This window comes from Ciconia boyciana, chromosome 2, assembly GCF_034638445.1.
Source record: "Ciconia boyciana chromosome 2, ASM3463844v1, whole genome shotgun sequence".
Classification (NCBI taxonomy): domain Eukaryota; kingdom Metazoa; phylum Chordata; class Aves; order Ciconiiformes; family Ciconiidae; genus Ciconia; species Ciconia boyciana.
In genome coordinates, this window is record NC_132935.1 from 21373190 (window position 1) to 21395215 (window position 22026).

A 22026-nucleotide genomic window follows, 5' to 3' on the forward strand; every position below is an offset into this window, starting at 1 on the left:
CTAGAAGATACTATCCAACTCAGTGCTTTTGGGTTACAGTTAAGAAGCACAAAATAAAACCGGATGACTGGTGCTTCATAGTGCATGAAGAGGCATCCTAATTTTTATGCAATACTATCTCAGGCCTCTAGGCAAAAATATCTTTATTTTTTCCCTCCCCTCTACTGTTGATTAAATGCCCCTGAAATTAAACTCCTTCAGAAACAATTGTGAGAGAAAGATAAGGAAAATGAGCCCAACCTGAAATCTGAAAAGATTAGGAGAAAAATGCTTAGTGTCTGAAATACTGATTAAAAATGTATATCAGATCATTATGATGTACCTGTATCATAATTTTCAAAACCCACATCCAATTAGTTCCAAAGTTTACGAAAATATTTGGGACATTGTGGGGAGCAGGGGGCATAAGTCCATTGAATTTTAAGAAAAATCAGGGAACTAAAATAGAAAAAAGTACAAGGGGGGTGGTTGGAGTGGAGGAAAAGGAGCATGTAAGGGCCTCCTGCTGTGGAGGCAGGTGTGGAGCAGGGATTGGAAGGGGACCAGCTCCCACAGAACCCCAACAGACTGGAAGTGGGGAAACCCCAGGATGGAGATCACAATGGGATGGTGGTATGGGGAGTAAAGCAGGGAATGCTGGCACGCGGGAGCAGGCATGTGGGGCACATAAATCTCCTTGCTGTGGAGAGAATGGGAATAGAAAGCAAAGGAAGTTTTTGTTAGAACAGGAAAATAAGACATAGGGGATTGAGAAATGTGGGATTCCCATAAGGAATAACTGGGACTATTACACAGATTCCCTGAAGTGAAGGGGAAAGAGAAGGAGGCACAAGGCATATGATAACACATTTAGAGCAAATAATCTAAATTGTGCTTACATGAAACTGAACTCAGAGTTGGCAGCTACAACTCAGTAAAGAGCTCTTGGGGTCATTGTTGACCATTCTCTGAAGTTTTCAGTTCAATGTGCAGCAGTAGCCAAAAAAGCCAATGAAGCATTAGGCTTCATCGGGGCAGAGCTAGCACTTTGTTGCTCTCTGCAAGCCTAAAGGACAGAGCTAGAAAAGGTACAAAGGCAACTGTCATGAGCAAGCAACTGCCTTGTGAGGGGAGAATGAAAGGGCTGTGACCCTTCAATGTGGAGAAGAGAAGCAAAAGGGGGCACATGGCTGAGGTTTACAAAATCGTGAAAGCAATAGGTAAGACAAAAAGTGGATGAGAATGATTGTTCGCCAAATTCCACAGTACTGGGTAAACTCAGTGAAACTATTACAAGTGTAAAACAGATGAAAGAAAGTACTTGCCTAAACACAGTGGGTACTAGTCTTCTGGAAAGTATTACCCCAAGAGGTTCTGGAGGCAGACCTCATCAGCAGATTCAAAAAAGAATTGGCAAAATCCGTAGGCAACAGATGCGTAAACAATAAGTGGAAGGGCTGGGAATTGCCTTCAGTATCTGGAATCCAAGAGCTCTGGATTCTAGGACAGTCCTAGGTGAACAGGCTATAAAAAGTTTAGGCTTATATACTGTCTCCAAATAGCATCTCCTTCTGTCACTGCTGGAGACAGTATACTGGGCTAGATAATACCTGTGATAAATTCAATTGTGGCAAATTACACTGTGGGTGATCCCCAGGATGGATCATACCCATGCTTTCAACCACAAGTATGAGCTCTGTTAAGTATAGAGGTAGCTAACGGCATGCTGCTGTGTTATTTAGAATTTAAGGGTAACGCAGCAAAAAGCCTCTTTACATTTGATAAACCAAGATGTTATATAAAAATATCCCACTTTCACTATTAATATTCATTAAGCATGACTCGCAAAGGCCTTTGGAGGTTTGATATAAATAGCTTTCCCTGCACTGGATTTCACAATCGCTAAAATCCTATCTCCCATATAAGTCCTGAATACATAGGTACCTTGCGAGGGACATTTAGAAGATTTCTAAAGAAGAGTCTAACCACATCCCACAATCCTTGATAAATGGTGATTGTTACCATTGAGTGTCCACTCCATTTACCACCGGGGGGGCTCTGCTACCATACAGTCCAGAAGAAATGGCCAGTGGACATGAGTGGTTTGAAACCCTTGGATATCCATCCTTCTGAAGTCCATTATCTTTCTAGTATCTTTTCTTCTTCCCTGACCATGTCAAACAGCCATTTTTGCTGCTAACAGGTCAGTCTGTGTCAGTGGAAGACTGAGCAGCAGTTTTTGTTCCATGAGAGGAAACAAATGACAAACGACGTATTTTCTACAGCCTCCTGTTAGAGATCAGAGCAAAGCAGAGGGGGTTTGTCCTGCCATTGCTACACAGAAAAGGCACTGACAGCAATGCAAGTGTTGCCCAGTGGATGAGTCTACATTCTTTCTTTAAAAAAGGTTTTGTATGTAAGAAATAGAGTTGTTAGGAGAAACAACTCAAAATATAGCTGAATTTCAAACAATGAGTTTCATATTAATTTCTTATTAATGTGAAAGGGAAATAACCTTATATACTAACCTAGGAAGAATAAAGAATGTGTTTGTACTCAGAGTAAGTTCAGCATTTCCAGCATTTCCAATTTGTTGCCCATATTCCCCTCAGACATTTTCTTCACTGTAATCAATGTTTTTTTCCCAGTCAGTCTGCAGTAATCTACTTTTTACTGCCCTCTGTGGGCTTTGAAGTTTTTTTTTCCTTAGACACTGGAATTTAAATATCCATCCCTGACTTCTTTAACTGAGAGTTCTGCCAGGCAGTTGGGGGCTTGGAGGTGAACATTTTACTTTAAGGTTGTGCATGTGCTGTTCCCAGTAGTGTATAGGAAACTTATTCAGCTCATGCATTACTTTCACACATTATGCAGATTTGTATACGTGAGATTAATTTGCTTTGTTTTCAAAGACACCAATAATTGAGCAACGTGTTATGAACACAGTCACAGGCTTATATTACTATGTAAATGTATTAAATGCTTCAGAAAGATTTTCTTAGTACTCTTCAATAATAAAATAAATCATAGATCAGTTCCAGCCTTCTTTCAACATTACTGAAGTTTTGTCCCTGTAAAACAGAAAATCATAACTTTTCTATTATTTGATTATTGTAGGGCATACAAGTTGCAGTAGACATTATAACAGCCCAAATAAATAGAGAATATGAGATCCTTCGTGTGGGCAGAAGTGCATGTATGCAGCAGTCTGCACCAGGAAGCTGCCGGAAGCATCTGTCTCTCGGAGAGCAGCAGTAAGAGCAGAGTGCTATTAGTGCTGCTATTAAAAACAAAAGAGAGAAGCGCAGCATACTACTTTGGGATCAATATTTAATCTAATATGGCCCCTTGATTTCCCTCAGTAATCTCAAACAAGTCATAGGGTTGTTTACAAAGGAAGATTAGGCGAGGTCTCTGGTAGTCAGCAGAGCCAGGCCAGGGGCATGCACTGATGTGACTGAGCTGTTGGTTGTCTTCTGTAAATCAGTATGAAGACTAGAAGTATGCTGAGATCATCTATGATTTCACAGAAATCATACATCCCACTATTGTAAAAACTAACAGCAATCAAGGTATGATCATCTCAAAAAGGGAGGCCTCCAATAACCAACAGGAAATAGACCATGGGGAAAAAATGCAGCTGCAAGTTTTCTTTGGAACTAACTAAAAACTTTCCTTCCATGCAATTTCCATGTGGATTTGTAAAGCAAAACCCCGTGGCAAAAAAAAAATAATAAAATTAAGGTCTTCAATAGCCTTTATTAAAAAAAACTTGCTGAAACTAACAATACCTCACGGATGCTGTCCTAAGGAGAATTAGTTATATGCTCTTAAAAGGAAGACATGTCAGTGTTTGATAGAGCCTTATGAATTTTCAGTCAGCTCTGGGAAGTGTGGTTTTTAACCACCTAGAAAACTGGTGCCACCATTTTAAAAAAAGCAACAAAACAATACAAACGAAAACCAATTGAAAAATTAAAGGGGAATGTTGCTTCTTAAATATTACATTAGATCTCTGCTGTTCTAACTCTGACAGAAAAATACTAAGATCCAGTAAGCCAAAGGTAAATTACTTCCACACTGGTTTAAGAATAAGTACAAAATTTAAATTCAAGCCACTGGAGAAAATAATTTTAGCTAAGCCAAGATCTATATCTATAGTGTATGTTCTGTTATATAATGACATATAAGCTGCCCAAAAATAGCTGGTAAAGCTGGTACTTGAAGTTGCATGTCAGTATTTGTATTCAGGCATCACGCAGGGTTAGCACCCAGCAAAAGCAATGTTAAGGAGCATGGACGATAGTAAAAGGCAAGGAAGGCCCTAAAAGGACCATGAAACATTCATGCATTGCACAGTTCGCTGATACATTAATGAAAATGAAGGAATCTGGCTACCTGATCAGATGTTCCCCTTAAGTACTTCACTCCTGGAATCACTGCGATAAAATTGCCTTGAGATTTGGTAATTTCACTTTGGGCATAACAGGCAGAATTCCTTTTGCATGTTTTGTGTAAGCCTTAAGAAAAACTACCTAGAATGAAGAGTTAACTACAACTGCTAGTTGTCATAGGTGTCCTTGGGAGCTTATTGACAAAGCACCAAGGTGATGGAAGTATTACTGTTGGTGCTGCAGACAACCACAGAGGTGTTTTAGGATCCAGAAGATCATAACCCTGCTTATCTGGTGTACGCAGCATAATAATAGCGGTGTAATAATACCAGTCTGGAGGTAAAAAAAGGGAAAGACTGGATTGCATGACTGACATGGCTACTATTGAACAATGTAAGTATGTCTCAGCTGCTGAAAATTTCTTGTTCAACTCCAGCTTTGTTGGAAGCTAGACTAAAAAAATACTTAAATAGACAAGCAAATTCTTCAACTACCATAAAAGTGCTGAACTAGCTTAAATAAAAATTAAAATCTTCTATATTTTGATAGGAATTATGTAAGAAAACCCCAAATTAAATAAACAAAAATCATAGGAAAAAATGGGGAATTTTTTAGGAAAAAAAATCCTAATGTTTCCTTTTATCTGAAAAAAAGAAAAAACCCTCCTCCACATTTTGATCTTGAAATTTCAGAACCTGTTCACTTTTTCTTTAAAAAATTTATAGGTAATTTTTTAAAAAATAATTTCAAAATAAAAAGTGATTCAAAATTGCAAAAGTGAAATATTTCAGAATTTTTCAATTCCATGTGGGAAAGAAAGGTGAAAAATACAGCACTATTTTCTTTTTTCAACCCAATTTTTAAAAGCTTTTAATCCTGTACCTGTGTTTTTGATACAATCCTCACAGTAAGTTTTCCCATTCTATACTTAACACCTGAATGTCCACACCGCTTTTTGCTGCTACTGCGAATTCTTGGTTCCCATCATATTTTCTTTGCTGAATGATGCAGAGATAAATGACAGCTACTCGTAATGCAGCAAACAGCCCATAGCATATTTTTAAGCAATATTTAAGCCAATACAAACAGGATCTCTGATTGTTTTTCTCTTTGCTTCTTTGTTTGTTGCAGCAGAAACCTGCTGTTTCTCAGCAGGCTAGAAACTTCTGGCATCTTCTACTTTCAGGTCCTGCATTGCAAATAGTTTCTTTTAAAAATGAAGACAAAGCATTTACAAAACCAAGTAAAAGGGTCGCAGGTGCATGTTACTGTCTGTTTTTATTGTGGATTTTCAAAGGTTCTGACTCACAGGAGATATTTTTAGCTGTGCTTTTAACCACTTTTTCTGCTATGTTGCCTAGATGGAAATTATTTTAATACTGGTTTGATCTTGGTGCTCATTTGAATTTAGATCCTTTATCAAATAAGTTAATCTCTCAAATTTCTTTCAATACACAGCTCTCTAGCTATCTGATTCTTATACCATTAAGCTTGCATTTTCAAAGGTATATTATTTACATGTCTTAGGACAGAAAGCTCTTTAATTATGTTTTTGGATGTATAATATTCAATTACCAACTGCATTTTTGTAAATTCCAAAAAAGGGGCTGACAGGGCTGATTGATAGAAAATTTATGAGGTTTCATAAAATAAATACCCATGTTACTATTGTTTTTGTCTATCATAAAACATCGTATGCTATTTATTGTTGACTCAAATAAGGTTTTTGTACAAGAGGCTGAAGTATAACTTCCGCTATTATGGGCAAAGTGAAGTCTAAATCTATAAGATTTTTAAAATTCTTAGAAAAACATCAGTTCATTTCAGATTTGTGTTCAGGCCTTGCTCATTTGTGAGTTCCAAATGCGAGTTCCAATTCCAATAGTTATTTTTATCTGTAAATTGATGACCATGGGGGATTACCTTCTGATTACATGTTTATTTCTGATTTATTTCTTCTGATTAAAGTTTTATTTTAAGAATTACCATGTTTTGAGATATTTTGGAACAGACGTATTTGTTGGAAACTTATCAGGGGGCAAAAGTCTGAAATGCAAAGTGATGGAAATAATGACCTAACAGATCTTCTCTATTTCTGATTTCTGGATGTTGTCACCTAAATTCATAAATATAACCAGCTCACCCATTGATAATAATGAGTGATGTAAAGTGGAACAGGTATTGCAAAGTTTTACCAGGGACATGGAGAGCTCACTGTGTGAGAAGAGGAAGAACAGTTCAGCTTGTTTAGCTTTGGAAAACAGAGGCTGAGAGGAGAGATTATTACTTTCTCTAAATACGTAAAAGGAATGGTTATTGACAAGGAAGAACAAGTTCTTTCTCTAAAGGCAAATGTTAGTAGAGGAGCAAATTACTATACATTAGCTATTAATACATATACAATAAAAATGGGAAGATGATCCTTGTATGACAAAACAATAAAATTCAGGAAATTTCATGGAAGGGATTATGTGACTTGGCTGCTTATAATGTCAGGGTCTGAACCCACTGAATGACGAGGTCTTTCCTGTCCTATGTTTCTGACCTCTTAGGCAGCCCTGGTCAAAAATTGCATTATTGAAGTTCCCAAGAGATTTATCAGCACTGGGAAGGGATTGAGAACGAAATGTGTTTGTGATTAAACTTTTATATATGATACCAACACTGTAAATCAGGAATTTCATTATTATAAATTATAAAGCATACTGGAATCTCTGCACATTTTAATCTTAAAGTTCTAGCTCTTAATAGAGTTATATTTTGCTGCTCCAGGTATAATTTGTTAGTTTGCTTTTTTGCTTCTTTGTTAAGAAGATGCAAGGACATACACCTTCAAAAGAACCTGTGAGCTTTGCAAAGGGGTTGAAAGAGCATGTACATAGACACTGGTGATTTTTCTTTCTTTTTACAAGTAGTTTATTTACCATCCTAAGACTATTCACAAATTTAACCTTAAATTCTGTTATAATTTCTGCTGAAAATAATGTATCCTGTGTTATCTAATGTTAGTGCATGGGAAAACTGTGTTCAGTTCTCTTTTCTGAAGTGAAATCTTCATCATCAGCCTACATCGGAAAGTACCCCAACTGTATAGTCTGTCATGGGATATTCCTATTTGCTATTTTTTGTTCAGTTAATGCACGTGAGAGCTGGACCCTGACAATCCCATAGGGTGGCCAAACATATTGGAAGGGTTTTTAACCACACCAAAACAAGAAAGAATGAGGGATATGAGACATCAAAGACACAATTCCTATCTAAATACAATGTTTCAGCCAAAAGTTTAATTACTTGACAGGTAGATGATTTCTCTTGAAAGCTGGAAAGGGAGAAGAGAAACAAGACAGAGGTTCTTGTCTGTCTTGAAAACTGAGGGTATGAATGCAAGGGTATGAATGCAAGGGTATGAATGTCATTAAGGACATTGCAAAATTGAATGCAAGCATTGTCAGGTAAAAGCCTCCTGACTTGGTGAGGCAGGAGCTCTGTTGCCGCTCCTACCGTGCATGTGGACACACAGATATTGTGAACGATGCTCACTCTTCTTTGAAAAGCAGGTGCCAGTTTCCTTACCGGCTCCAAAGCCAGAATTGCGGAAGACAGACGTACCATGGATCCTTAAGGCAAAGCCTGCCAGAATATCCATAAATGCGTCTCACTGATCCATGAAAACTTACATGATAAGGGAGTAGCTGTCCCTGCAATTTATGTAATTGTAACCACTGAATGTATGTGGATCTCACCAACAGCCTCTCTATAGTTTGAGAACCCAGAGAGACCAAAGGTCAGGATGATTTAACTGATGTAGCACATGTGCAAGAAATAAGAGGTTTGGATGATCTTGGAGAATTTGATCACCACTTTGACACTTTTCCTACCTCTCTTCTTTTTTGCCCTCAGGGAAAAAGATGTCCAGGAGGTCCAGGAGGATAGGTGCCAGTTCATGCACATTAACTCCTCCATTTGCATGCCCAAAGAAGGGCAACGAAGCTGGTGAAGGGCCTAGAGCACAAGTCTTATGAGGAGCAGCTGAGGGAACTGGGGTTGTTTAGTCTGGAGAAAAGGAGGCTGAGGGGAGACCTTATTGCTCCCTACAACTACCTGAAAGGAGGTTGTAGCAAGGTGGGTGTCAGTCTCTTCTCCCAAGTAACAAGCAATAGGACAAGAGGAAATGGCCTCAAGTTGCACCAGGGGAGGTTTAGATTGGATATGAGGAAAAATGTCTTCACCGAAAGGGTTGTCAAGCACTGGAACAGGCTGCCCAGGGAAGTGGTTGAGTCACCATCCCTGGAGGTATTTAAAAGACATGTAGACGTGGTGCTTAGGGACATGGTTTAGAGGTGGACTTGGCTGTGTTAGGTTAACGGTTGGACTTGATGATCTTAAAGGTCTTTTCCGACCTAAACGACTCTATGATTCTATGATATAGCCATTGCATTATTAGGTCTAGCATTCCTCCCCTAAAATGCACTGCAAACTCAGAAGGAGAAGAAGGACTTGGCATTGGGCATCATAGAATCGCTCAGAAATAGCATGATGAGAAACAGGCAGGTGATGGCATCAGCCTTGATGTAGACACAGATGTATTATCATCATATGCATGAGAGACAAAAAGGGTAGAGGGAATTTCCTAGAGGAATCCTAATTGAGAGAACCAAAGTTTGCCACCTCTCCAAAAGCTCTGAGCACCATGTATATATCCCAACTACCCAATCTGAAGTAAACCCCAAACCATATATAACAAAGTGGCCAGAAACCACACCACCAGTCTACTCTTATTGTGCAAAGTTACTTGTTAATGTAAGCATAGCCAAACTTAAATAAGGATTTAAATACTTTGTTGTATAAGGATAAATCTAAGGTCTAGCCATTAGTGGTTTTGCAAAATGGTAAATGCCTTTGAAAAGTAAAAACATGTCAGTCAACTGTCTTCTTCCAAATAGCACACCTGGAACCTTCTGAAGCTTCAAACCAACAAAATGGTGAGGGAACCATGTTGTTTATGATAAGAGATTTTTCCAGAGTTGCATTTCAAACCATTCAGTCACTGTTTGCCTTAGGAATTCACTGTGCACAACAGCAAGTAATACATTAAAGCAGTTAACTTTTTAGAAATGGTAATAGTATTTTACAGTAAAAGTTGATAAAAATAAAACATGAATCTTTTTACAGAACTTCCAGGTGCTCCCATGTTATTTTGACGTAATTATCACATTAGTTTAATTTTTAAAAATTCAACATTTAGATTTAATTAGAGGCTTTATTCCGGTGCTGTTCTTTGCTTTTCCAATATGCACAATTATAGTACAATGATATGGTACTTTCTCAGAAAAGACCTGGGGAAGGGGAAGACAGGAAAGGATGGATAGGTAGAATTCAAATATTCATTGCTGGACCTTGATGCTACACTGGGCAGCTCTTATGTTTTCCTGTGTATTTCTGTTGTCTTCTCAAATTACAATTTTACAGCAAGCTAAAACTGTTCTTTAACTGTAAGAGAACATATGAATAGAAAAAAGCATAACACAGCTGTACAGGCCCTAATAAATAGCACCAGCCATAATTGTAATTGAGAATGCTCATTTCAGATCCTCCTAGGGAAGTATGTAGAAAGGCAAATGCAATAAGCATTTTTCATTTGGGCATAGGATGACACAGCGCATTCCTAACTGAGTTTGTGAGCATCAATACTGACATTTGCTTGCAGAAGAAAAATTCATTGAAGACAAATGAATAACAAAACCTAGCAATTTTTAATAGGAATCCAGTTCTTTTTGTTGTTGTTGCTTTGTTTTGGTTTTTTTTTTGTTTTAAATTATGTCTACATTTTTAACATAAGTTTATGCCTCATATGATCACTTCCTGAATTTTGTTAAACTTGATTTTTCTTTGCCCCTCTTTTCTGATTTTGAGTATTCTTAGCTACCTACTGCCAACCTGCTGCCAACCTGCATAGATAAATATCTGAAAAGCATGGGACTAAATAATAGGTTGCCCTTATTTTGGGGGTATTTAAGATGAAACTACTCTTGAAGAGGTTGACACTACTTTTCTTTTTTCAGCCAAAGAATTTAAAGAGAAAGGCTCACAAACCTTGCATGCTATATAGTTAACGAACCTTACACGTATTTCATCTGACTAAGGCAGCCCTTAAAGTTATGCTTTATTGATACCATGAGTATCTCTACAGCTACTGTTTCTGTCTGCATCCTCAGATAGTAAAATATCAGTTGCTTAAAGGTTTTAGGTCATCTTAACAGCAAAATTTGAAAGAGTGCATTAGAGGAAAAATCTCAAACTGAAGTTTTCAAAACTTTCCAATGTGGAAAAGTAGTATTAGGACCTTCTGAAGGATGAAAATGCCATACAAAAACTACAAGGAAAAAAAAAGTTACATTTATTTGCAAGAGAGAACAAGATAATTTAGGACAAACGTTTCCTTCATCATTTAAAGCCATGTAACCAAAGAGGAGATTTGCAAGACTTGTCATAACAGCATTGGGAAAGCATAAGCCCTGCTACAGTCTTCTAGGCATGCAGCAGAAAGATGAGTATCACCATAATTTATTAGCACCTAGGGACCTACCCAGGAGTTGACCAGCTGTCCACAGCTGGTGTGATAAGACAGACACACCATCATCTCACACACTCTGCAGCAAACTGTTTTGGAAGCCCTCACCCAGGAATGCTGAAAGGCTTTAAATGTCTTGTGATATTTGTATAAATAATTCCTTGATCAAATGGATCAGAATATACTGGCTGACAGTAAAAAAGGGTAAGACAGGAGTTCAAGGTGTAAACTAGGATTCAGGTGATCTGAATCCAAATTCCTTTTCCAACATGGGCCTCCTCTATGTCTTCAGCCAAGCTATTTCAATGTGTGTATGTGGAACACTCATATCATAGACTGTCAATCTTAAGCTGCCCACCAGAATCCATAGCACTGTGTTAGGTGCTCATGATTCCCATACTGGGAAGTTCCCCACTGGAAGTGTTTGCAACCCAAGGATGACAAATGCAGGGAACTACTTAAGTAAACTAGTAAGAAACTCCAGGGAGGGGTATCAGGAAGGAGCTCACTAAACTAAAATTTCATTCTGTGCAGAATAGTGAACCCTCTTCTGGGATGAGCTATTTAAGACAAGGATTAAGCTCAGTCCCTTTCTTGCTAAAGGGCAAGTACCCTATACTAACACAATATTTAAATGATTTTTACTTTTTTCCTTCACAGCTTTTACTCAAGTGTCTGTTTATTCAAGAAATAATTCTCTGCACAGGACTTGTACAAATCTGCCCTTTACCCACCTATGTCCGAAGCCATATGGATGCAAGCACGCGGCAGTCAAAAGGTGCTGTGTTTGAGCTATAAGGTTGCTGTTTTGAGCCCACAGAAATGAAGTGTTTTGGGACAGGGCTGGCTTGCACCCCCTGGCTTGGGAATAACAAATCAAGTACAGGTGAAGCAAAAGGCTGTAAGCCTAGGCTGGTTTTTAATGTTAGGTAATGGAAAGAGCCCAGGTGAGAGCTGTCCTGCTTTTTCCTCATAAGTGACAATTTAAAGGTTGGAATTTGGATGTGGCAGTTACCAAATCTCTTGTTCACAGAAGCCGAGGAAGCAGAGGTTACAGTGTTTGGCCATTGCTGTGGAGCAGGGACCCATGTCTCAGTTCCCTTTGCAACAAATAACCCAGCATTCCAGTGGGAATCTCCCCTGCTGCAGTTCTCACCAGAGTTCTCACTCCAGAAGGAGTTCTAGCTCCTTCCCTAATACTTCATTCCTTCAGAAAGGAAATAGGAGGAACTTCACATCTAAATATACTAAAAAAGATTTCCAATGAGGTCTCTCTTTATTTAACATACTGTGGTGGGTTGACCCTGGCTGGATGCCAGGTGCCCACCAAAGCTGCTCTGTCACTCCCGTCCTCAGCTGGACAGGGGAGAGAAAATATATCGAAAGGCTCGCGGGTTGAGGTAAGGACAGGGAGATCACTCAGCAATTACCATCATGGGCAAAACAGACTCGACGTGGGGAAAATCAGTTTAATTTATTACCAATCAAATCAGAGTAGGGTAATGAGAAAATAAAAACTAAATCCTAAAACACCTTCCCCCCACCCCTCTTTTCTTTCCAGGCTCAACTTCACTCCTGATTTCTCTGCCTCCTTCCCCCCACAGCACAGGGGGACGGGGAATGGGGGTTGCGGTCAGTTCATCACACACTGTCTCTGCTGCTCCTTCCTCCTCATGGGGAGGACTCCTCACACTCTGCCCCTGCTCCAGCGTGGGGTCCCTCCCACAGGAGACAGTCCTCCACAAACTTCTCCAATGTGAGTCCTTCCCACAGGCTGCAGTTCTTCACAAACTGCTCCACCATGGGTCTTTTCCACGGGGTGCAGTCCTTCAGGAACAGACTGCTCCAGCATGGGTCCCCCACGGGGTCACAAGTCCTGCCAGCAAACCTGCTCCAGCATGGGCTCCTCTCTCCATGGGTCCACAGGTCCTGCCAGGAGCCTGCTCCAGCATGGGCTTCCCATGGGGTCACAGTGTCCTTCAGGCACCCACCTGCTCCAGTGTGGGGTCCTCCACGGGCTGCAGGTGGATATCTGCTCCACCATTAACCTCCATGGGCTGCAGGGGACAGCCTGCCTCACCATGGTCTGCACCAGGGGCTGCAGGGGAATCTCTGCTCCAGCGCCTGGAGCACCTCCTCCCCCTCCTTCTTCACTGACCTGGGTGTCTGCAGGGCTGTTTCTCCCACATATTCTCACTCCTCTCTCCAGCTGCAGTTGTCCAGTTTTTTTCCCCCTTCTTAAATGTGTTATCCCAGAGGCGCTACCACCGTCGCTGATGGGCTCGGCCTTGGCCAGTGGTGGGTCTGTCTTGGAGCCGGCTGGCATTGGCTCTATCGGACATGGGGGAAGCTTCTAGCAGCTTCTCACAGAAGCCACCCCTGTAGCCCCCGAGCTACCAAAACCTTGCCATGCAAACCCAATACATACGTTCATTTTGCTGATACAGGTTCTAGATAGGTGCTAAAAGGGCTTTGCTTCTTTTTTTGAGTTGGGCCTCTGTGCCACTCTTGTGAAACACCACAACTTCCCAACTGTACGGGTAGGATGGTTGAATGTAGTTAGCTACAATTATGCTCACGGTATGTAGTGGGGTCCCTAGAAGAGCTATCAAGAGATATGTAGACCGTGGCAATATGAGCACAGATGCGTAGCTGTATGAATACTTGTCCAATTTACTCTTTCTTGTGGTATATTAATTGATGGGGAAATATTATCTTCTAAGAACATTTCTGCAAATTTTAATTAGAGCCTATGGTTCTGTTAGATGCACTCTAGTGCTGAAAGCTCAGGATATTTCCTTTAACATTTCCTCTATTTGAACCAGGAGATAAATGTTCTCCGGAATAGTAATTTTTTCCCCTGATGGTACAATACAAAATAAAAAAATCCTAAAATGCCCATCTTACTGAAGTAATACCATGAAAGGGCCAACTTTCAGTAAGCCTCAGACCAGCCTAGCATTTTACATGCAGAGGTTTGAGGAATGCAAACTGTGAAGGTATGAGAGCATTGGCAGCTCACTGGCCCAAAAGCCTAAAGCTCTGAACTGGAGGCCTGCTGCCAACTCAGGCACTGATTTATAGAAAGTCGGGCAAACTATTTAGAGAGGAATTTTCAAATGAAGCTTTGTAAGGTCCGAATTTAGTAGTGCTATCCTTTCATATGCTTTCAGTAAGAGGACTGACTCCTTAGACGATAAGGTTTCAAATCTGTAAAACATGTAAGCAAAAAAACCCCTATCGAAACAAAAGCAGTTTGGATGGAAAAGTGACGAGATTTCCAAAAGTAAAAACTAAATGCCTTAATGTAGACTGTCATGAGTAATTGAATGTTTTTCTCCCCAGGAAAATTCTGCATAGGAAAATGATGCTTTTCTCCTGTTTGTAGACACAATATTGTATAATAGGCTTGTAATTAGTTGTTTTTAGAGTAATCATATGAAGCAAATTATTCAAAGCTGTGAATATCTAGGCTGACTGAAAGAAAGAAGCTTTCAGGTATATATCTTAGTACCAGAATGAAAGGTGAATGGCATTCTATATTTCATTTCTCAGGACAACAGGATACTTCATTGAAAACTAAGATGGTTCTTCCAAATAAAGGTCATTTGGTCATCTACCACAGGCTATGCCAAAGATTTGATTGCAAGAAATGTCAGTTACCATTAAGATAGATATCCCAGGAGTATAAGCACATGATGTTTCTTTTACCAGCTTTTATTCTCCTTTAAAAGAGATCATATGTGCAGAAACTTTGGATACTGTCATTGGGATCCTGGGGTGGATAGCTGCCAATATTGCCATGCTGTCGGGGCACTGTCACTCTGGAGTAGTGCTTGTAGTTGAGTGCTTATGTTATCTGGGGAGATGATTGTATTCAGACATCAGAACCTTGGTGTACATGACACAGTTTTAAAACACAGTTGTATTAGAAATTTGTAGAGGAAAAAACTTAATCATGCTGTATATGAACATAGTTATGCAGGCAAAAGCCAGCGTAGTTTCAGCCATGTCAAATTAATGTTACTTGGATAGTGATAAACTCAGGGGGAAAAAAAATCCTTTTTTGGCACACACTATGTCTCCATCCAGCAATGGCTTCCTGTGATATTTTTTACTTTATTGTTTAATATTGCTGGAGCACAGATTCAGTAGTCATCATATTCTTATAACAAAGTTAATGTATTTTGGTCACTCCAGAGTTCTTTGCACCAGTGTCTTCTCTAGTACTGTTCAAATTCAGTTAATAAACACTACATAAATAGATGTCCAACTTCCATAAAACAGTGCATTGTGGAAGAGATAATCTAAACCCACATGTCTAGATCCAAGCAGGCCCTGAACACTGCATGTGAATAACAATGAAGACCAGAACAAGTACAGATTTAACATTAACACTTAATTATAACATTTAGACAAAACCAAAATGGAAATTGCTACTTTTCTTGTCATTCATTTCCCAGCTTTCTCTAATTATCTTAAGTTCTGGGCTCCTCACTACAAGAAAGACATTGAGGTGCTGGAACGTGTCCAAAGAAGGGCAACGAAGCTGGTGAAGGGTCGAGAGCACAAGTCTGAGGAGGAGCGGCTGCGGGAACTGGGGTTGTTTAGCCTGGAGAAAAGGAGGCTGAGGGGAGACCTTATCACTCTCTACAACTACCTGAAAGGAGGTTGTAGAGAGGTGGGGGTTGGTCTCTTCTCCCAAGCAACAAGCAATAGGACAAGAGGAAATGGCCTCAAGTTGCGCCAGGGGAGGTTTAGATTGGATGTTAGGAAAAATGTCTTCACTGAAAGGGTTGTCAAGCATTGGAACAGGCTGCCCAGTGAAGTGGTTGAGTCACCATCCCTGGAGGTATTTAAAAGACATGTAGACGTGGTGCTTAGGGACATGGTTTAGTGGTGGACTTGGCAATGCTAGGTTAACAGTTGGACTTGATCTCAAAGGTCTTTTCCAACCTAAACAATTCTATGATGCTATGATGCTATAAGTTCTTGGTCTTTTTATGATATGCTTCCTTAAAATTTTTAAGTAATCCAAGCACATAGTCCAGAAGCAGAATCCAAAGCCTGATTTCCTATGGATTTCTGTCTACTGTCAACTAAAGAATGAGTTTCGAAATGAAACATTTGCTGTCATTCGCAGAATTTACAACTATGCTTTCCTTTCTGGATTCTCTGACATTTGATAAATCATGATGTGAAACTACAGCCATTTTTTTTCTCCTCGGTCTTTCTGCTTGGCTATGTCATAAAACTCACCTTTCTTAAACTAGTGCCATCTTCCTGCCTTGGAAGCACAGAGAGGAATGGACAGAGCAGGGCTGCAATTACATAAATTTCACGTACAAAACAAACTGGGAGGAAACACAAGGGCACCTGAACATTTGCTCCTGCAGCTGAAATATAATTTAACACCTCTCTATGTAATATTGAATTGGTGTGACAATGTAGATATCTTGCCCATGGAGAACTGATAAAATAGAGAATACATCTGAAGATAATCCATAACTCTACCACTCACCTGAAGATAAAAATCCCCACTGAAGATTTTCGGGAAACCAGAACATAAAACAGATAGTTCTTCTTCCATTTCCACACCATACTCATTACTGTTTTGAGAGAGAAAGATGATGGCTTTCAAAGGGACTAAGACATCACATTGTATATATAACATATTCCACTGAATATAACCAATGACAGCTTATCAGATTACTGACAAAAGCTCGGTGTATTTTAATAAAGTATAAGCTTTAAGACAACATTTCCCAGTGACTGATTGATGAGAATAGTGAATCTGTTCACTAAGCTAGTTTGAATACAGTACAGTTAGCAAAAACCATTCTGGTACAATGTGAATGTAAATCAAACATTTGATGGAGCAAAGACAAATGCTATATAAGGGGATATGTCACAGAAAGGATAAGGTCACCTTACTTTTACTTTACATTTATTTTGACAGCTACCTTTGATGTACGTCTGCATTTATCTGGTTTGGAAGTTTTTTAAAAAGCTTCCTGTTAAAGGAGCTTAATTGAAGCTAGGCAAGGCTGAGTTACTTTCTACAGTTAAGCTGACAAAACATTTTCAAACTGTGAGCTGCAGCATACCCTGAACGGTGGGAAGACAGAATATAGCCACATAAATTGGTTTCACTCTTCCTGTGCTGCACTCAGGCCTGTAGCATCTTTGCAGCACAGAAGCAAAACAACTGGTGGCTGGTAAGTGGAGACTGGGGAGGTGGTCTAGTAGCTGAGGCACAAAGCATTCATGACCTACCAACAGACTGTAAGAGGAAGATTTACCTGTCTTAAACTGTAGGGAACAAGCTAGCACAATATATGATTTTGTAAACTCTGAAAATGTTGTTCTGAAGGTCATTCTCAACAGCCTTTCATGCTGGACACTGGTTAATAGAGATTTAATTGTTTATTACTACTCTTGATAGTCACAAACCTATGGAATTTTTTCAGATGTTTAGTAATATGTGTGGTTGAACTTTATTTACAATAGACTTTTTTACAGATACAATGCATTCTACAGCATTTGAAACTAGCTCAATAGAGAAAAAAGAAGTCAAAGATTTAGAAGATGTCAGTACAAATTTCTTGAGAAAACTTTTAAAATAAACTTAGGGCTCTCAATAAGGAGTGGTTCTGAACTATCATAAAAGAAACAAACACCACAGCACTTACTGCACTGAATAGGACCTGCTATCTACAGGAAGTTAGTTTAGAAATTTGTATTTACGATATGCATTATGGAGTTTCATTGCTATGAAGTATTTCAGTACTTCACAATAAACTTGTAGGAATAAACAGCATTTCCCTACTTTATTTCTAAGTTTAGAGTTTGGAGTACAGTGAAATGAAGGAAGGCTTCTGATAAAAGCATTCGCTAAGTAGAAAAACTGGTTCTTAATAATTTTAGCTATGCTGCTGCCACATCCTGGTAATGTCTGAACTCCCTAATTACCTAAGGTTTTGATAGTAGAGTTCCTTATACCTACAGATCTGTTCTGGCAATGACTAGAAGTATTTTTTCAGCCACTGCAATGATGAGTTTATCTTACACAAATCCTGCCAGGATTCACAGACATGGCGTGTTTCTTTTATTTGGGTGAAGGGACGATTTAAAACCTGAACAGATTGGGTTTACAGAAGCATACAGCTAGAAGAGAAGGAGATGTTGTCATCTCTCCTGTCTTCAAACAGCTTGAGCACTCACCCAAAAATCTAAGGTCTAATTGCCTCCTCTGCCTGACAGCCCTTGAATCCCTGTCTCCCACTTCCCTGTAGGATATCCAGCAATCAGACTCCTGGGTAGTCTAAGGTGAAGTACTATGTTTGTCTCTTTTGCAGAAGCTGTTTCATTTTGCATGAAATAATCAACAGCTCGATGGACTATTCAGTGAAAACGTGAACGTCACTCACTGCTCTAATGATGCTATTCATCTGGGAAGGGGGATACTTGCAGCTAATGAATCCACAAGTATTTCAGATGGAATTTCACTGGAGCAAAGTGCATCCATTTCTGCACAAATTTCCTTATCAACAGGCTGGGGAGCAAAGCTCATTTTTACTTGCTCTCTTCAACATATACCAGATGGGTGTTTAATTATTGCTTGCAAGTGAAATAGTCTTGCAGAGGAGTCCTATTACAGAACACCATACTGCCTCTGCGGCTCAGGGCACTCTTCTGAGAGGTGGGGAAGAGGCTCTGATCTACTCAGAAAGAGTGATCAGCATACAGAGGAGTATTCAGTTGAGACATTAGGTATTTCTCATCTTTGGCTATTTTAAACAAATTACCTCTTAGCATTTTGGGCTCAGATTCTACTTTGCTCTGTCTTCTTCCCAGCTTAGGGCTTCAGATTTTATTCAATAGTCAGGCAACTGAAAGTTTGCAACTTGAGGGCTGTCTTATTATCAGCAAGTACAGATAATGCAAAGGAACAGGTCTTTATGATGTTCAAGAAGTTACCGACAGGACCAAAACACACAGAATGGGAGGAGCCTAAAGCTTGGAAATTAAAACCTCAAAAACCGTGATTGAGGATGTGCAAAAAATACTCAAATTGTCTTTACCGCATTTTTATAAAGGCTTATGAAAAGACCTACAAAACCTGTTTTGCCTCAGCTTGTTTTTATTTAAGTAACCAGAAGAAACATGGAGGGAAAAGCCTTTTGAAAAGAAAGATATGGGGATTGAAGAGTCTGAAGCAATTTGTCAGTGGCAGATTACATCCTTTCTTTATTGCAGAACAATCTTCAATAAGATTAATGAGAGAAACAAAACGAGTTTAATAGAGAAATCCTGTAGGGATCAAATGTTCATGCTATGCGTCTACAGTTGCCATGTAATCTTGTTTTAGCTGATTAGATTGTTTTATCAGAAACCTGGGTAGAAATGTAGTGAAAGATGGAGCTCAGCACGATACTTCCAAATTAAAGCATATAATAGTAGACACAGGTCGTGCTGATTTGTGTGACTGATGCACGTGCAGGAAGAGTTAATAACACTGCATTTCAATAATCTGTCACATTTCTGTGTTGTAATTTGGACATACCATTTTAGTGGGAGGTTACTCAGATAATGCAGAATGATACAGAAAAGTCTCAAGATTTGGTCTCACACTGTCTAATAAAGGAAATCAGATTTAGGTGTGAAATTTATCTGAGAAGGATCACCTGTGGTTTTTTCTAGCTAATATATAGAACATATCCCCTTTCATGGCTATGCTAAGAGTGCTGTGCTCCCCCTTAAAAAATAATTTATAGATCCCCTCCTGTTTGAGCCTTACTCCTTTTCTGGAATGCAGAAATATATTCCTTACTGATATTTTGATGGTTCAAATACAATGAGATCTCTGATGTATGAAGTGATACAATGGTGGTGTAATTGATTTCTGGACAAATTACTGCACAGTTAGTTTTGGTATGCTATTCACTATGTATGCATTTGTCTGGAGTCAAATAATTTATTCTTTTATATAAAAAATTTAGTTGGCCACAGTTAATCTCTTTTCTTTGGAAAAAAACCCCAGCTTGATGTCAGATGAAGCAGTGGTCATTTATATTTACCAGCAGTGTAAGGGAGACAAGATTTTGGATGAGGGTGGGACAAAGACAAAATCTGTAACTGTTACTCAGGTAAAGCCTTTTTTTATTTTGTCTATTTGTATCCTATAAGGGAGACTCTCAACTGCTCAAAGGAGAGTGAAGCGTTCAACTCTGGTTGCCTGTAATTCTTCTAAATCCAGACATAAAAGGGAAACATTCCTCTAGCCATTTGTAATTGCATTTTGGTTTGTAGTGTTACACCCTCCTCTCTTCTCTGCAGCCAACCATTTTGTTCTTTTAACTGTTCTCTATTTAAAAATGCCTAGATGCTTGAGGTAAAAGTCAGGCTCACTTTCTGTCAAAATAAGGAACCAGTAGCTTAAATATATTGTCCCTCAGCCATTATAACCTAAAGCTGCATATTTTTGCTTATAGAAAATGACTTAATAATAGCGCAAAATAATATATTTTTAGGAATTAATATTAATCTGGAATATTATTGCAATGTAATATTAGGCCTTATTAGGCCTATATTTTTTATATTATGTCATCTAAGCCATATTTATAAATATATATATATATAGCTCTAAAGTGATCAAGCCCGTGTCTCTGAGCTAGGAGCTGTAGAAGGCGGCTCAGAGCAGCTGTTTGGTAAATCAATCACAGTGCGCTGCTTTCTCTTCCTCTGTTCTTATTACCGAGGTCCTCGGCACACTGCCTGCAGCACCTGTGCTTCCTCCAACCAGTGGATTTTATTGAAGTACCACTTCAAAGCAGGACGAGATGAAGAGAAATTGGTCATGGAGCAAAATTTTAGCAGAGTGTATGGGCAAGCGACTGTGCCTTCATTATGTCTGCTGTATGCAAACAGAACAGTGTCCAAACTAGTAACATAATTTACATTTACGTGTTACTACACGTATGTCCATACACAGAAGCACATGCATTCATATCTATACATAATGTTTTTGTTTCAGAAAGCTAAGAATAATTATGAACCCCATTAGCTGGCAGAGTGTCTGAATAGATGGTGGGGGAAAGGGTTTGTAATAACAAAGACCTAGAGCTGATTTTAACAAGCATGCCCCAACATCACTCCAAAAGTGAGAGGGAAGACTGAGCTGATTAAAGAGTGGAAGTGAGAAGTTCCATTCCAACAGTCTCCTGAAAAATATGAAAACTGCAGCTAGTAAAGCTCTTTTTTTTATTTTGTCTTTTTTTTTTACCAAGAGGCCTAAACCACATGCATTTAAAGCCACTGAAAAGGAATAATCTAATAAGCTTTCTCAGCTATGCATGTTGGTTTTTAATAGTTTAAAACACAGGGGAAATTACAGAGAACTGAAAAAAAGCTCATCTTAGGCCAGTATTTTAAAAGGGCAAACTACCCATCAAATCTCAATCCTAGGCAAATAATAGAATGTTTGACATCATCATTAATAAATAATTTTATTCCCCTCTTCTTAATATCAACTTTATTTTATGAAAAATAAATATTTTCAAACTGACTTGATATTTTTCTCAGCTTATAGATCTAGTTGATAAATATCAGTAATGTATTCATTTTTTAAAATTCTGTCAGGCATTTGCCCTAATAGCATCTCACATTTTTATTAGGAAACTAGAATCACAATTATAAACTTAGCCTGAAAACATTAAATGGATTCAAAACTTGCTAACTAATGGCTTTTAAAATGTGGTTGTAAAGAGAAAATGCTTGTGTGGTAATGTGTCTAGAGGTTACCTACAGGGATTTGATTTGAAATCTATGCTATTTAACATTTTTGTCAGAGAAGAAAGGAAGAAAAAAAAATCACTGAAATAATTTATCAATGACACAAAAGTTTTCATAACGGTAAGTAATGAATAGGGACTATCACCAATGAAGAGTCACTTGGTTTGTCTAGTAACTTCATGAAAGCAAGTAAGTTGCATTTCAGTATGACCAGTATTGAATCGTACTGAGTCAAAGAGAAATAGCCGTCACAGCTGAGGGAAGAGAGACTATCCTGGGAACCAGTGG

At 38.9% G+C, this 22026-nt stretch overlaps 1 protein-coding gene across 3 annotated transcripts in view; it reads right to left on the reverse strand.

The window, feature by feature from the left end:
- OXR1 (oxidation resistance 1) overlaps positions 1–22026 on the reverse strand; it is a 355322-nt gene that overhangs the window by 302446 nt on the left and 30850 nt on the right. For all 3 annotated transcript variants that reach the window (XM_072852037.1, XM_072852038.1, XM_072852039.1), the window contains one exon: positions 16466–16553. In XM_072852037.1, the coding sequence (XP_072708138.1) occupies positions 16466–16553 (88 nt within the window). The remainder of the gene's footprint in view (positions 1–16465; positions 16554–22026) is intronic.